General features: G+C 38.0%; 3 protein-coding genes across 3 annotated transcripts; 1 reads left to right on the top strand and 2 right to left on the bottom strand.

Annotated features, from left to right (window-relative positions):
• Positions 1-3,119: 3,119 nt before the first annotated feature.
• LOC105455627 (pre-rRNA processing protein FTSJ3) lies at positions 3,120-7,128 on the bottom strand. The gene is made up of 6 exons (XM_011699092.1): positions 6,900-7,128; positions 6,289-6,752; positions 5,291-6,215; positions 4,103-4,528; positions 3,583-3,964; positions 3,120-3,494 (listed from the first exon to the last, which is right to left on the bottom strand). Exons 1-6 carry the CDS (start codon positions 6,964-6,966, stop codon positions 3,236-3,238), a joined length of 2,523 nt encoding a protein of 840 aa, XP_011697394.1. The 5' UTR covers positions 6,967-7,128; the 3' UTR covers positions 3,120-3,235.
• Positions 7,129-7,349: 221 nt separating this feature from the next.
• On the top strand, positions 7,350-10,774 carry LOC105455625. Its single transcript, XM_011699090.1, has 4 exons — positions 7,350-7,795; positions 7,902-8,192; positions 8,849-9,064; positions 9,316-10,774. Exons 1-4 carry the CDS (start codon positions 7,535-7,537, stop codon positions 9,751-9,753), a joined length of 1,206 nt encoding a protein of 401 aa, XP_011697392.1. The 5' UTR covers positions 7,350-7,534; the 3' UTR covers positions 9,754-10,774.
• On the bottom strand, positions 9,873-13,377 carry LOC105455626 (ADP-ribose pyrophosphatase, mitochondrial). The gene is made up of 2 exons (XM_011699091.1): positions 11,664-13,377; positions 9,873-11,479 (listed from the first exon to the last, which is right to left on the bottom strand). Exons 1-2 carry the CDS (start codon positions 11,908-11,910, stop codon positions 10,842-10,844), a joined length of 885 nt encoding a protein of 294 aa, XP_011697393.1. The 5' UTR covers positions 11,911-13,377; the 3' UTR covers positions 9,873-10,841.
• Between the last annotated feature and the right edge of the window lie 480 nt (positions 13,378-13,857).

The raw sequence follows: 13,857 nt of genomic DNA, 5'->3' as shown, positions 1-13,857 counted from the left end.
AATAACTTCGTTCCGCGGATACGCAATATCAATATCCCTATATCGTCTAATCGCATTCGCCCGTGTCGCGAAGGTTACTGACCGCGAGCGGCGCAGGCGGCGCTAGGTTGCCCCCCATGAATTTTTCGTCGCGTAGTTGTCAACTTGTCAGATTTTGAATTTTTTCGTAAATCGCAGTACGCCTACGATCGTCGCGAGAGTGATTGGCGCGCGTCTCCGTGTTTCGCGTTATCCCGATAGTGGATCAATAACAATCCGATGCGCCCGGGTGCATCGTTGATCGTGGAGTGCCGCGTGGAGTGACAGCCGTGACAGGCGAGTGCCGATCCGCGATAATTAAATCCGCGAATCTGTCATCGGTCGCAGATCTCGCCGGCGACTCCGACGCGAGAGTGAGTGTGTGTCTTAATGGCAGTACCAACGGCACCATAATCGAGCGTCTCGGAGTAGGAAGGATCCGAGGAAGGATCTCGAAGGATCGTGCGGCGGTGTCCCGAGGAAGGAAATCGGATCGGCGTGTATCCGGAAGTGACGGCGACGGCGGCGGTGGTGACGGCGGCGGCGAGCGGTGAGTAGGGTATATCACATTAATTACATTCGCGCGAGACTAATCGCCCGCTCTCGTCGCGGCGACCTGGCGCCGTTGCGTCACAAGGATTAGCACTGCCCCGTGCCATCATGGCGTAAACGCGGAACGCAGGGTTCCCTCGAAACTGTGGTCGGCAAACGGTCGGCGAAGGGGGAAGGTAGACGGAGATGGCGATCTACGAATAGATCGCCCGCTAAGAATAGGCGGAGCATTCGAAAATTTTTCCGAAGGACACGGTCGGGCCTTTCAGGTCCGCCCTGCGCTCTCAGGCTGCGGACCGCCGGAGTCGCAATTTGTTAGCCGAACAAAATAGTCGGTGCCGGACCGATTCTCGCAGCGGATTACATGCAGAGAGACGGGAGAGTCGAGGTCGCCCTTGACGTAAGCGCGCCTACCGCGTGTGTAGATACACAAATACGCTGACGCCTTTTCGCGTATATCGCGCATTCCAAGAAGCACGACACGCCGCGGGATATCGCGCGCGCGGCGACCCGGCGCGGTTAATAGAGCGCGGATTAGCCGCGAGCGATTATAAGTTGCTACAAGTCGATCGGCCGACGGAATCGTTCACCTCCGCGCGCGCGCTCCGACTTATTGAATTTATTAGCGGCGCCGACGACGCGGCGCGATCGCGATCTTTTGATGCAAATGTCCGGCGCCCGTCGTCGCCGCCGCCACCGCCACCGCCACCGCATACAAAGTTGGCTCGCGATAAAACGGCAGCCAGGCGGGTAACAAGTGGGTGTTAGCGCGCGCGCGCTCGAGATATTTTTACGCTTTTTAAGGCTAAAGCCGCGATGCCAATCTTTGCCTTAGATTTATATGTTCACTTCAAGATACTTAATATTCAGGTATTCGAGCGCGTGAAACGACGCTTGAACTAAATGCATAACGAACCTACCGGACGTTAAACTGCGTTGCGATCAAAATCAAATGTCTCTGCGTGCAGACTCGGTACATGCATTGCTATATGCAGAGTATAATCTCGCGTACCTAAACGAGTGCATCATCATGAGACAAAGCGAAATAAATCCGTCCGAAATAAAAGAGAAACATCCGCTTACAGGCGCGTAGGCGACAGACGTGTATGTATGTGTGTGTGTGTGTACGTGCTATTTGGGTCGAATTCTTCCTCCCAATATCGGGAGTTAGTAGCGCGTCAATTTGGTCTTGCAATAAGCGGTCTCTACATCTCCCGGCCTTGACATCGACCGTTGCAGCTACGCAGTTGCAACCAAGTGGCATCACCGATATCTGCCACCTACCTACCACCAGACAGCGACTGCGAAAATACACGAACGGTATACTTAATGGCAATAAACAACTTTCGGTATAGCAGGTCTAGCTGCGCGAGTTCGCTCTCGGCCTCGGGAGTCTCATTAACATTTTCTACGCGTTAGGGAACGCGCGAGAGAACGGACGGATTATTGTGACGGATTTGTAGTTCTATTCAATTGCCGTGCTATAGCTGTACATGCGGTAAACACACTGACTAAAGCGATGCCATGCGATCCGTTCCATATATTTCATACAAATTGAACGTCGTGCGGCCGATGACGAATCTTGGCGCCCGCACCGCCATCCGCGTGCGGGCAATCGCGTTTCGATGGCTACTCTCGCGAATGACGGTGCATCGACGCCGCCGACGCGCGAGGCGATCTTTATAGATACCGCCGGCCTTGTCCTTGACATCGACCGCAGCGTCCCGACGCTACGCAGGCGAGCGGCGGCCCGCAGTCACATCGAGATATCCGATACACGCGGAACAGACCGGCCGAGAGAAACGTACCCCGTGGGAGGGACTTACCTCGTCGGACGGACGGAGGGGGAGGGGAGGGGGGGAGGTATTTAAAGAGGGTGTAGGGCGACGCGATCTATAGCGATGGGCGACAAACCCGGATGGTAGATTTTTACGTAGAATGTTTCATAAGATTATGTAAAAACTTTTCGGAAGCTCATTCTCCAACGTGCACAGAGAGAGAGAGAGATGTAACGAGAGCGTAACGAATGACAGTTTGTTCGCGATCTATAAATGGCCCCTTTTTTTTATTCATGATTTATTTTACGCGCTATGCGCCAGAGCGCGATTTACAACTCGCGACTCTCCTGTAACTACTTGTTCTGCCGTCATTTCATTGTGGGGGTGGACAAGAGGGGGGGAAAAGTCTCGAGTTATTTCTGTATCCACATCGACATTATGCACAAAACAGAATTGCCCGAAATAACAACAAGGACAAGTTCGACTAATCTCGTGCAACCGCGAATAAGATCATATTCCACTACTATTTATTAACACAGTATACATTCCGCGTCGGTTGATTGGTGGACAGAATTGGACGTCTGTGTGTAAACAATATCTAAGTGTAGACTCCGTAATTTATCTCTTTACTACAGTAATACGCGTTCCGCATCAACACATTTATTTTATTTTAAACCCCATCGCCAATAATTATAAGAGAAGCAGAAATATAAAATCGATGGACTAATTTAGAATGGGGGAAGAAATCCGGAAAATTCTCTCTTTCAAATATGTACTGTAATAAAAATATTTATTTAAATATCCGCAACTGAATTATGCAAATAGATGCATAAGGTTGTAGTCCTTATGAATTAAACAATGTTTTGCAATGTGGGGAAATAAGGCGATCATTTACTTTTCCTCTTCATGGTTTTAGGCTGCGCCCTCGGTTTTTTGCCCCGATTATTGCCTCGATTTTTCTTTCCACGTCCTTTAGTTTTTTCCTTCGCTTTCGCCGCGCGTAAATCTTTCTTCATCCTCGGATCGACTATTTTATATCGACCTTTCACACCGGGAGGCCGAACGGCCCGCTTCTGCGCGGTATGTTTCTTCGCTACGATATATGTGACTTCCTTCTTTGGCTCCTGACGAGCTTTCTTGTACAACCTTAAATCAAATTAAAGATCGAAAGTTGGAAACAGTATATTCATCAAGATTAGACGTCCTAAAACGAAAAAAATAAAAAAGTACTTACGCTCTAACTTGTTTGGCCTTCTCCCTGTCGCTAATATCTACATTATCCATCAATGCTTCAACCTTCTTCTTGGCCTTCTCAAGTTTGCGCATCGCGCGTTTCTTTTTCCTTCCTTTAGCCTCCATTACTTTCTTAATAGGTCTTACATTCAAGTCCTCCACTCTCTTTTTATATTCATCGGCAAGTTCTTTAGGCACGGGCACCTCCTTCTTCATGTGCTTTTCCTCATCCTTCACAAACCAATCGGGCAATTTCTCGTCGTTAAACGCATATCTATTCCAAGCCGAGTCAGTCAGATCTCTTCGAGATTTTTTACTTTGAATCAGCAACGATCCGAGCGCTAAATCTTCGGGAGTCAATTTCTTTTTCTTCGGCTTTTTATCTGATTAATCGTAAATAAAAAATGTATGTTAATAATAATAAATTGTAGATAATAATAAAAAATTATATAATTATGCCAATAATTATTAATAACCTCAATCACTTAGTCAAAATGTAAAATCAACGAAAACTTCTTTACCTGTTTCTTGTGGCACTACCTCAAAACCATCCTTTCCGCTGATTTTTTTCAATGTTTTATTAGGCGCCATCATTTCTTCCATATCATAATCCGAATTTGAATCATCATTTTCAGTATTTTCACTGATTTTGCGTTTTCGTTTCTTTTCCTCACTCACTTTCTCTTGCACCTTCTTCTCTTCTCCGAGAACATGTCCGCCTTTCTTCTTATATTGTTCAATTATTTTATCTAATTCATAATCTGCATCATCTTCATTCTCCAAGTTTTTAAACACATCTTTCTGAAACCAGAGTGCTGCTTTATGAGCTCTTTTAGTTTCTTTGTCCCGGAAATCTAGATCAGTTAATAACGGATTGCTTTCGGAATCTTTAAGTTGTTGCTTCTTTTGCGGTTTATTTGTACTGTCATCCTCTGAATCGTCCAAACCTGTATTGCAATAATAATTTTATAGCTTTTAATAAGTTAAAAAATAAAAATGGCTCTAATAATATAAAATTAATACAATAACAATTAGAGGCCACGAACCAAGCACATTGTTTAAGTAATAAATATGTTGCTAAGTAATAAATATGTCAACTGAGAATAGATGTTTCGACCGTTATCCGGTCATTATCAATGTTAAATATCTCTATGCTCTAAACGCTATTACAATATGTTAATAATACTGTTTTTAAAATAATACTTTATTCTGTTTGCTAAATTCTTACATATTGTAAGGTAAACGCACCAGTGATTGAACATGGATCTATATCTGAATACGTACAGAAAAATTTATTAATCTGAAATGCTCTTTTTTTAATATATCAAAATTTATTTGTAAAACTATTTAAAGATTACAATTAAATTATAATATAAAAAAAGCATTTAAAAATAAATTTTTGTGTACGTGTTCCAATATAAATACATGTTCAGTCACTGGTACATTTACCTTAATAGCATTTACAGCAGATATTTAACATTGATAATGACCGAATAACAGTCAAAACGTCTATTTTCAATTGTATTGACACATTTATTATTTAGCATTAAATAACGTGCTTGGCTCATGGCCTCTAATTGTTATTGTATTAATTTTATAGCTTTTGTTACAAATTCAAAAATTAAATTAAACACAAGATATCAATCTTTTTAGCTGAGATTATTTGAATAATGATATTGAAATCAGCGTTAATATTTTATTTATAATACCTAGTCCAGATTTCTCGCTGTCATCATCTGAGGCATCAGTGTCACTTTTCTCACTTTCTTCTGATTTGTAGTACAAGCCCTTGCTGTCCAAATGACCTGCATCTTTCTCGTAATGAATCGTTTTCGGTTTGATTTCCTCGTCCGAGTCCACATCGCTCTCTGCCACGACGTCAGGCGTTTGATCTACAGCTTGCTCTAATTGCTGATTGGTTTGAATCTGATTCAAATTAAACAAATCGTCTCCTTCCAATTTAGGTCCCTCGTCGATCTTGTGAACCATTTTCAAATTGAGACGTTCGTTCAACTTCTGCCTTTCCTTATTAGCCTTCTTCTTTTTCCGTTTTAACTCTCTGGCTTCTGCTTGCCGGAGCTCGGCAATCTGCTTTTGAATTGCCTCGTCTTCCAAATCCTCCTGTTCTTCGAGACTAACGGCGGCAGATGCGGCAGTAGTTTCATCTTCAGTTATATTTTTCGCTTCATTTGTTTCGGTTTGCGTGTGTTTTAACGCTTTCCACCAATTGAGTAGGAGCTTCACATCTTTTCGTCCAAGTACTTTAATATCCTTACAGCATTCCCTAATTTCTTTAGTCGTTTTCTCGTGCTTGTCGATGAACTCATCGTCTATCACGATTTCGGAAGTATTCTCCAAAGCTTTTATTGCGTCTTCGCAGGCGATAAACTCTTTTGCAGATAATTTATGATATAACGTGTAATCGTTCTCAGGATATCCCTCTACTTTATGTTTCTTTAGCTTCTCTGGATGAAGAACATTTAATTTGTTCGTAGTTTCTATTTGCAATTCAGAAAAGACATGCTTTGGATCGAAGAACTTGGAATCTACTTTATCAGGAGCAATATAATATTGACAAACTACAAAAATTTCTGCAGATTCACTACGTGATGCTTGAGGTTTAGTAGCATGTACCTGTAATTAAATTTACAGTAATGAAAAATGATAGATAATAAATAAATAAATGTTTCTTAAGTGATATTAGTACCTTCTTAAACAATTGTTTCAACACCCAGATCAATGGGTGATAATCCTTAGAGCGGAATACTTTTGTTACAAACCAACCACCAGCTTTTAAGAATTGAGTAGCTAATTTAAGAGCTGATAACGTCAGAACAGCCTGCTGATACGCGTCGTGAAGCCAATTTTTTCCTACATTGGGAGCACCATCGTTCAAAACAACATCAGCCTTCCATGTTTTCAATTCACGTGAGATAGCAACTCTACATTTGTCTGTTGTAATATCTTCCACGAGACTGAGACATCCCGGAATGGGCTTTATCGGAAATAAGTCCACACCAATGACTATCGATGATATTGGCATATTTTGCCTGGCAACTTGCATCCAGCCGCCAGGTGCAGCGCACAAATCGATGCATACTCTGGACTTTTGAAGAAATTCGAATTTCCGATTTAATTGAATCAACTTGAAAGCAGCACGCGACCTATAACCTGCATAAAACATTAAATTTTAATAATTATTTCGACGATACGATTAACTGCTAAATATTTGATTAAAATACTACCGCATTTGAAGCTGATATACAGTCTTTAATTTAGTAATTCAATCAGTATGTACAAATAATTAATATTACTTACCAGTTTCTTTGGCTAATTGATAGTATTTATCCTTTCTCTGCTTTCCAATCTTCGATTTTTTCCCCATTTTGATTTAAAAAAAAATATTAATTTTTTTACACAAATAAATACGTATTAATCGCGCGTAATTATTACTAAAAATCTATACAGCGTGGTCTTCAATTTCCACGAGGTTATCATGAAGCAAGAATATGGAGGTTATATAGGTTAGGTACAATTTTGTTACTGAACTAGGCAGCTAATAAGTATTGCCAACTTAACCACGGCAAACTGTTTTTAGTAATCTTAATGTTTATTGGTAGGAGCAGAGAGGATCCTCTCTGGTAGGAGTGTAAAGTTATCGAGTATTCTAATTGGCTCTCAAGTCAGTTCTCTTTGCTCGAGCCTCTCTGGCTCGAGTAGAGACTTTTTGTAGTAACAACAAATAGGACTATTTGGTATAAAAAGGCTGCCAGTTTGTTTTTCGCGTATATTTACACGTGAACGTGACTTCTCAGCACGTTCATCGTTTTAGTACAGCGTAGATTTAACTTTGTAGCGGAGCTTCGGAGTAGAGGTGCTTCTTTACTACATTTTATAATTTTAGCTGTTCACAATATCTTTCCAACATATAAAGGAGAGAAGAGAAGGAGGAAATGTGGAAAGTCGTATTTCGCGGAATCCGAGAAACGTTGGAGCGACGCGTTTGTCGCACCAACGTTTATTCGCAGTCGTCACAGGATAACGCGAAGAACGAAGTCAAAACAAGCTTGACGTGCCAACAAAAGTTTCTTCCGCCAGTCTTTATCACTTGTGATAAGGGTTTCTGCGAATCGGCCAAAAGCGCCGGTGCTAAAAACGAGCGACACGATTCCGATTGGAATGCCAAGCACAGTTGGTCAGAGGCGGTCGGCTGGGTAAATATACGTTTTTAAAACAAGCCTGTTATGCAACACTTTTTAGCAACGCCGAAAAAATGGTCTTTACCGCTAATACTGTGACTTGTATCTATATTTTAACTAGTCCAGTGTACTGGCGGCTGGATGGATCGTGTGCCAAACACTCTGTCTCCGCAAAAGGGTCTTTGACAGAGATAACAATGATATCTTGAAAAGGAGTTTCCCGAGTTTTAAGATCTTCGATTCAAACTCTAAAGGAGTTTCATACATACTTACGCAATTATTAAATTTACAACCAAGGAAAATCCTGCCGGTTACTAATTGCATTGGTACCAGCAAAAAAAGCGCTAATCTGCAGGATTCAAATTCACAATGGACTGCAGAAAAATCGTTTGGTCCTATCACCATTGAAGAGGTGAGGATGTTATTTTGCCGGCATTATACTCTGTAACGGTACCGCAGTCTGGTGCATAGGCAAAAATTGAATTAACATGAAATCTTACAACAATAATATATATTTCTTCCAAGTATATTTTTAAAAATCAATGTATATATAACATGAGAAATAATTATACACATATATAACTTTTAATATTTTATTAGAGAGAATTATTATGTTCTTAATTACTATGTCTCTTCATATTGATTCTTTAATAACTAAATAAATATGCAGAAAGCGGTTTTTCACTTTATTATCTGACAAATTCGAAGGTACTTTCTCTTTAGCGAACATTTTCTTTATTTTTTTTGTTATGTATCATATTTATCACGATATTATTTTTGTAATCCATGCAGATAGATAATTTATAATCACATGTGTTATAATTCATGTGGTTTTTTTTTTATCATTTGTGAATAAGATATATTTCTGGATTTAAAGCTGTAGTGTATTTAGCACAGTGCATTCCAAAAATTGAAGAATAAAGACTTATACATCTATTTTCTCTATTCTTTGTTTCTTTTTTGAATAACTTAAAAAATTTCTTTTTGGAAAAATTTTATTCCCTGTGTGTGTAAAAAGAGTAGAAGTTTCTATATTTTTATAGATCCTTATATTTTCTATATTCTCAGGCATTCAAACAGGCTGCCGATGAATTTACAAATACTCATAACATAGTGGTAGGAGAATACGAGCTCCGTTTTGGTATTAAAGCTTTAGAGGAGAAACGTTATAAAGACGCTTTAATGCATTTTACTGTTGGCGCTAAATTATCATCCCCCGGAAGCATGTTCAATTTAGGTCTATGTTACGAATTAGGCATCGGGACTTTGGCAGATCAAGCAAAGGTACATTCTCTAACGTCTAGATAATATTTAAAAAATACGAGAGGAATAGTTTATTAGACTATATTTATTAGACTATACCATTCAGTCAGGATGAAAATCTTTTCGAAATCTTTGTACAAAGATAAAAAAAGGATATTTGACATTTTTTGTGAAATTAAAAAATAGACGATTTATATATAGATTTATATATAGACGAAGTGTAAGGAGAAATAGCCTTGTAAGAAATATATAAAAGTATAATTTTCCTTCAGGCTGCAAAATATTACAATGATGCCGCGGCCCACGATCATGCCGATGCGTTGTATAATTTGGGAGTTTTCCATGCCCAAGGACGGGGCGGTTTACAAATCGATATCGATACCGCGCGCACTTATTTCACCAGAGCAGCAAGATTGGGTCAGGTACAAGCGCAACATGCACTTGATTTAGAAAAAGCTGAAAGTCGAAGAAAATCGAAGAAAAATGTTTCTACTTCGCTAAACGTAAATCTAAAAAATTCAGATTTAGAGAAAAATGATGGAAATGATACGCCCATTAAATTAAGCGATTTTATGTTATATACAAACGTCGATGACACATTCAGTACAATTACGAAATCCAGTCAGGTATTTTTAGACTTCCTCGGCTTAAAACAGCCTACTCAAACACCCATTATGATAACTACCAACGATTGTCGCGTGTCATATTAAAATGTACAAAAATACTTTTGTTATCTCAGTGTAAGATCAAATGGAATTAGGTATAGTGATATAAATAGTACTAATTCCTACATGTAGTATTATTTTATATAATTACTGTTTTTTTTTTATCCGAGTATTTTTACGAGAATCTGCATGCGATATCGATGAAATATTTGCTCAATTTATGATACATTGCACTATCCAAAATTCTGCTGTTTCAAAATTCCACTTTTTTTCGTATTATCTTTTACTTAAAACGAAACATTATTACTTTATGAACGTTTAACGTTTAAAGATCCTTTATTTACTATTTTTAAGTTAATATAATTTTATGATACATTATATAGATATTAATGTGATTTTTTCTTATTTTATGTTTATATATGTTATCGTCAAAACCCGAATTCATTAGTTTGAATTCATTAGTTAAAACTAGAATGGTTGATTAGACGTAAAATCGAAAATCTATGTGGACAATACAATTATAGACCTCGTTTCTCTTCATAAACAGGGGAGGGGGGAGGGGTTAAATCTCGCTAAGCGTGCAAAGTCGAAAACCCATGTGAAACTACGATTACAGACTTCGTTTTAACTAAATTTAAAACTAGTTTTAACTAGTGAAATCGGATTTTAACGATTATCAGGTTTTTTTTAGGTAACATATATAATATAACGTTACCTAATTTGTGTTGTTTGAATATGACTGTGATGCGCAAACAATAGGATTATGGAAATATACATAATAGAGCTGAACAGCTGAAGTTTGAAGATTGGAGGTACGTCCTCATAAACTTCCGAGTCCTGATCGATTATAATCGATATTTTTGTTAGATGTATATTTTGTTAGCTTTTACATTGAAAAATCTCATTTTATCTTTGAAGACGTGTATCAAACGTAAGATTTTTTAGCATAGTTTGACACAAACGACGATAATCATATTTAGCGATTTACCCTTGTGCTCTGCACAGTGCGGAAAGTATGTATGGGTATAGTACTTATACTAGACATAATACAAAAATGTTTTTATAATTATATCGTTTTTTTTTTAAATATCCTTCTCTCCTCCAGACGAGATCATTGTAATTGCGACTGCGCTTCACCAGTGTGCATGACGTTTCAACACAGCTCTTTTTACAAATTCGCTATGATTGGCATATAAATTTATTTCTTTATTCAGGTCCATCCACCTAACGTTACGCGCATCGTCCCCAGCCCTCAACGCGAGCTTCCCGACGACGCTGTTTTCCTCGTCGTGAAAGTTCATAGCCACCGTCTCCATCCAAGCGTTGTCAGTATTTCGCGGGTCATCCACGTATCCCTTGTAGACCTCGTCGCCTTTCGCGAAGAACTTCCTTATAGAATTTTGAAGGGAGTTTCTCTCGGCGTTATCCATTTCTAGGTAGCTCAGCGCTTCCTCCATGAATTCTCTCATCAAAGTCGCGGAAACCGTCTCATTCGGATCAACCATACCCCCCGGGATGGCCCATTCCCCGGAATCCCGCCTCTGTATCGCGACGAACTGTAGTACAGGCTTTCCCGTGTGCTCGTTCACTTCCACGGTCCCCGTGTTGCAGTCGCGTTTCCATCGCGTGACGATGGGATCGGCGGCGTGATTCGGTCCCCATCGGCCGAGAAGTCCACGTCCAAGGATGCCGGTTCGCCCCACGGGATTTAAGGGGTAACCATCCGCGTTCACAACGTAGTCACCCGTGAAACTCTTTCGATTCACGTTGTCTGTCAAAAATTATATTCCAAATATAATTCGTGAAAAGAAAAGGTAATATCTTGCCTCGCATGCGCAGTGTATTTATGTTAACCTAAGAAACTGATTTGACACCTCTTTTCTTTACTTTTCTTTTTTAATTTTCGACAACTGTTCTGAATTTATTAGTTAGATGAACAGAGAGAAGTTAGTTACCATCCAACACATTCCATTTTGGTTTGAAGGTAGGATCGTTGATTTCTGGATCGGCCCAAGGTTTACCCTTGAGAGCAGCAGCGCTATATGCGACCGGTTTGTAGTCGGGATAATCGACCGACCATGGTATTTTTTCCTCCGGTACTGCGAATCTGTTTATATTACTGGACGGATACAGACTCTGCCGACACTTCTGGTGAAACGATGCTATATATTTGATATTTCTTGGGAATTGATGTGACGACATAACTGTTTTTCGTGCTTACTTCCAAACTGGAGACTCCAGTGACGTATTATGCTACATATAACGATTCGAAGTTTGGGCGCATTCGGGGAGCACTCTAAATACGCTCGATAGCGTGCACGAATAACTTAATAGCGCTTATATTGATTGTTAATGATCGTCAACGCTATATTAATTTATCCTATTCTTATTTTACGTCTAATGAATATAAAGATAGAATAATGCAGTAACGCTAAATTAAGCGCTGACAACGTACTTCCCGTCTCTCTTGTCACGTATTCTTTGAATTCGAGATAAAGAAGTTAAAGAAAGCGAAACAGATATTGAATTTATTTACCATAAATTATACGTACATATTAATATCATTATTTATATCGCCATGTTGATAAAAAAGTGTAGAATTGATTTCTTTCATTATCTCAAAAATAATAATTTTTTTTACTTAAAGTATCACTTTTCTATCAACGCGGCGATATGCATTAGGAATCAATAGGATGCAAAGAAATACAAAATATTGCTATATTAATTCAAATTTATATTTTTCTTAAAAGAGTGTAACAGACCATCAAATCTTCGAATTATAGCAGTGTATTATTATTTGATTGTCGAGATAGTGTATCTTTTATATAATCTTTTAAATTAAATGTGGAGCGCATATTTATTTGAATATGTGCGGCGTTATTAAAGTACAATAATAATGATATCGATTTTGCTATAATACTCTTATTACGTAAAATAAGTCTCAGTTCAAGACACGTGTGGATCTTTTATAAAATAGTAAGAAGTCTTATTCCATTTAATCCTTGGCATACGTATGGCATGATATCAAAACATGAATCTCACGCATTATTAAAGTAACAGCACAATTATATATGTTATATTTACAAATATTGACTTTTTTTCCCCTCCAGTTTATCGGACGCATACAAAATTTTTGTAGTTTTCTTTCATTACAGTTCGTTTAGCCGTGTAACTTTTTCACAAATCCTCTTGTATTTATACGCTGGAAGACTAGATTAGAAGTATCTATAAAATTTAACAAATCCTAATAACACTTATCTACTTAGGTTGGTAAAAGTTTATTTATGATTAATCTGGATGGTAATGAATATAATACTCTCGCATGACGTACTATTAATGCCCATTCTTTCAAATAGCTCGAAGAATTCAGTGCTTGAAGTGATATTAGACTGTCGAAAATTTATAAGATTTATATCTTTAATACACTCGAAATAATATAAAATATATTATTATATGTATAAAACTTTTTCGCAAGAAAATTTTCGGAACTTCTACTCTAACATTTTTTATTAATTTGTATTTGCTTATTTTATCAAAAATATACGTTTTATATGTAATTTTTTTTGCAACTTATGAATTGTATGCATTTCTCAGTAAATATAAAATATAAAAATTAAATCGTTCAATAAAAAATATTTTAATAAAAAAAGTAGTAAAGAAATATTATTACATATCAAGAATTATTTTAAATTGTACACTTCAAATACTGAAATAAATAATTTTTCATGTCTTATCTTGCATTTACCAGATTTGTTATTTTTCTGTAAAGTACAGATAAATCGAAGGACCTGATTCTATGAAAAATCGATCTTCTCTAGATTTCTAAATTAAAATGAACATAATGATTTAGGATGATACCTCTGATGTTCTTTCACTATTACGGATAAGCGTATGGCATTCTTGAGAAAAATTACTTCGGGTTCAAGAAAAGAAACCGATCGAAAGTACTAGCGAAACTACTACGAACAGTAGTTTGAATTTATCATTGCATTAATAAAATTGTGTAAAGCTTAGTAATTACGTTTTAAATTCATAATATTCAATTAACGTATCTCTTAATTTTGTATAATAATCATATAAATAGCTTTTTTAATACATTTTTTTATTTATATTTAGTTGCCTTGTTTATTTTTTTAGTAGCAGCTCAAT

This window comes from Wasmannia auropunctata, unplaced genomic scaffold (assembly GCF_000956235.1).
Source record: "Wasmannia auropunctata unplaced genomic scaffold, wasmannia.A_1.0 LD335888.1, whole genome shotgun sequence".
Lineage (NCBI taxonomy): Eukaryota > Metazoa > Arthropoda > Insecta > Hymenoptera > Formicidae > Wasmannia > Wasmannia auropunctata.
Note: the sequence above shows the minus strand (reverse complement) of the source record. Positions and strands in the feature narration are given on the sequence as shown.

Coding starts and splice junctions, on each gene's coding strand:
- LOC105455626 (XM_011699091.1), bottom strand. CDS start 11,910: ATGTCGTCACATCAATTCCCAAGAAATATCAAATATATAGCATCGTTT. Junction 11,480..11,663: donor AAAATGGAATGTGTTGGATG/GTAACTAACTTC, acceptor AATTTTTGACAG/ACAACGTGAATCGAAAGAGT.
- LOC105455625 (XM_011699090.1), top strand. CDS start 7,535: ATGTGGAAAGTCGTATTTCGCGGAATCCGAGAAACGTTGGAGCGACGC. Junction 8,193..8,848: donor GTCCTATCACCATTGAAGAG/GTGAGGATGTTA, acceptor CTATATTCTCAG/GCATTCAAACAGGCTGCCGA. Junction 9,065..9,315: donor CTTTGGCAGATCAAGCAAAG/GTACATTCTCTA, acceptor ATTTTCCTTCAG/GCTGCAAAATATTACAATGA.
- LOC105455627 (XM_011699092.1), bottom strand. CDS start 6,966: ATGGGGAAAAAATCGAAGATTGGAAAGCAGAGAAAGGATAAATACTAT. Junction 6,753..6,899: donor TCAATTAGCCAAAGAAACTG/GTAAGTAATATT, acceptor TGTTTTATGCAG/GTTATAGGTCGCGTGCTGCT. Junction 3,965..4,102: donor GGTAGTGCCACAAGAAACAG/GTAAAGAAGTTT, acceptor ACGATTAATCAG/ATAAAAAGCCGAAGAAAAAG.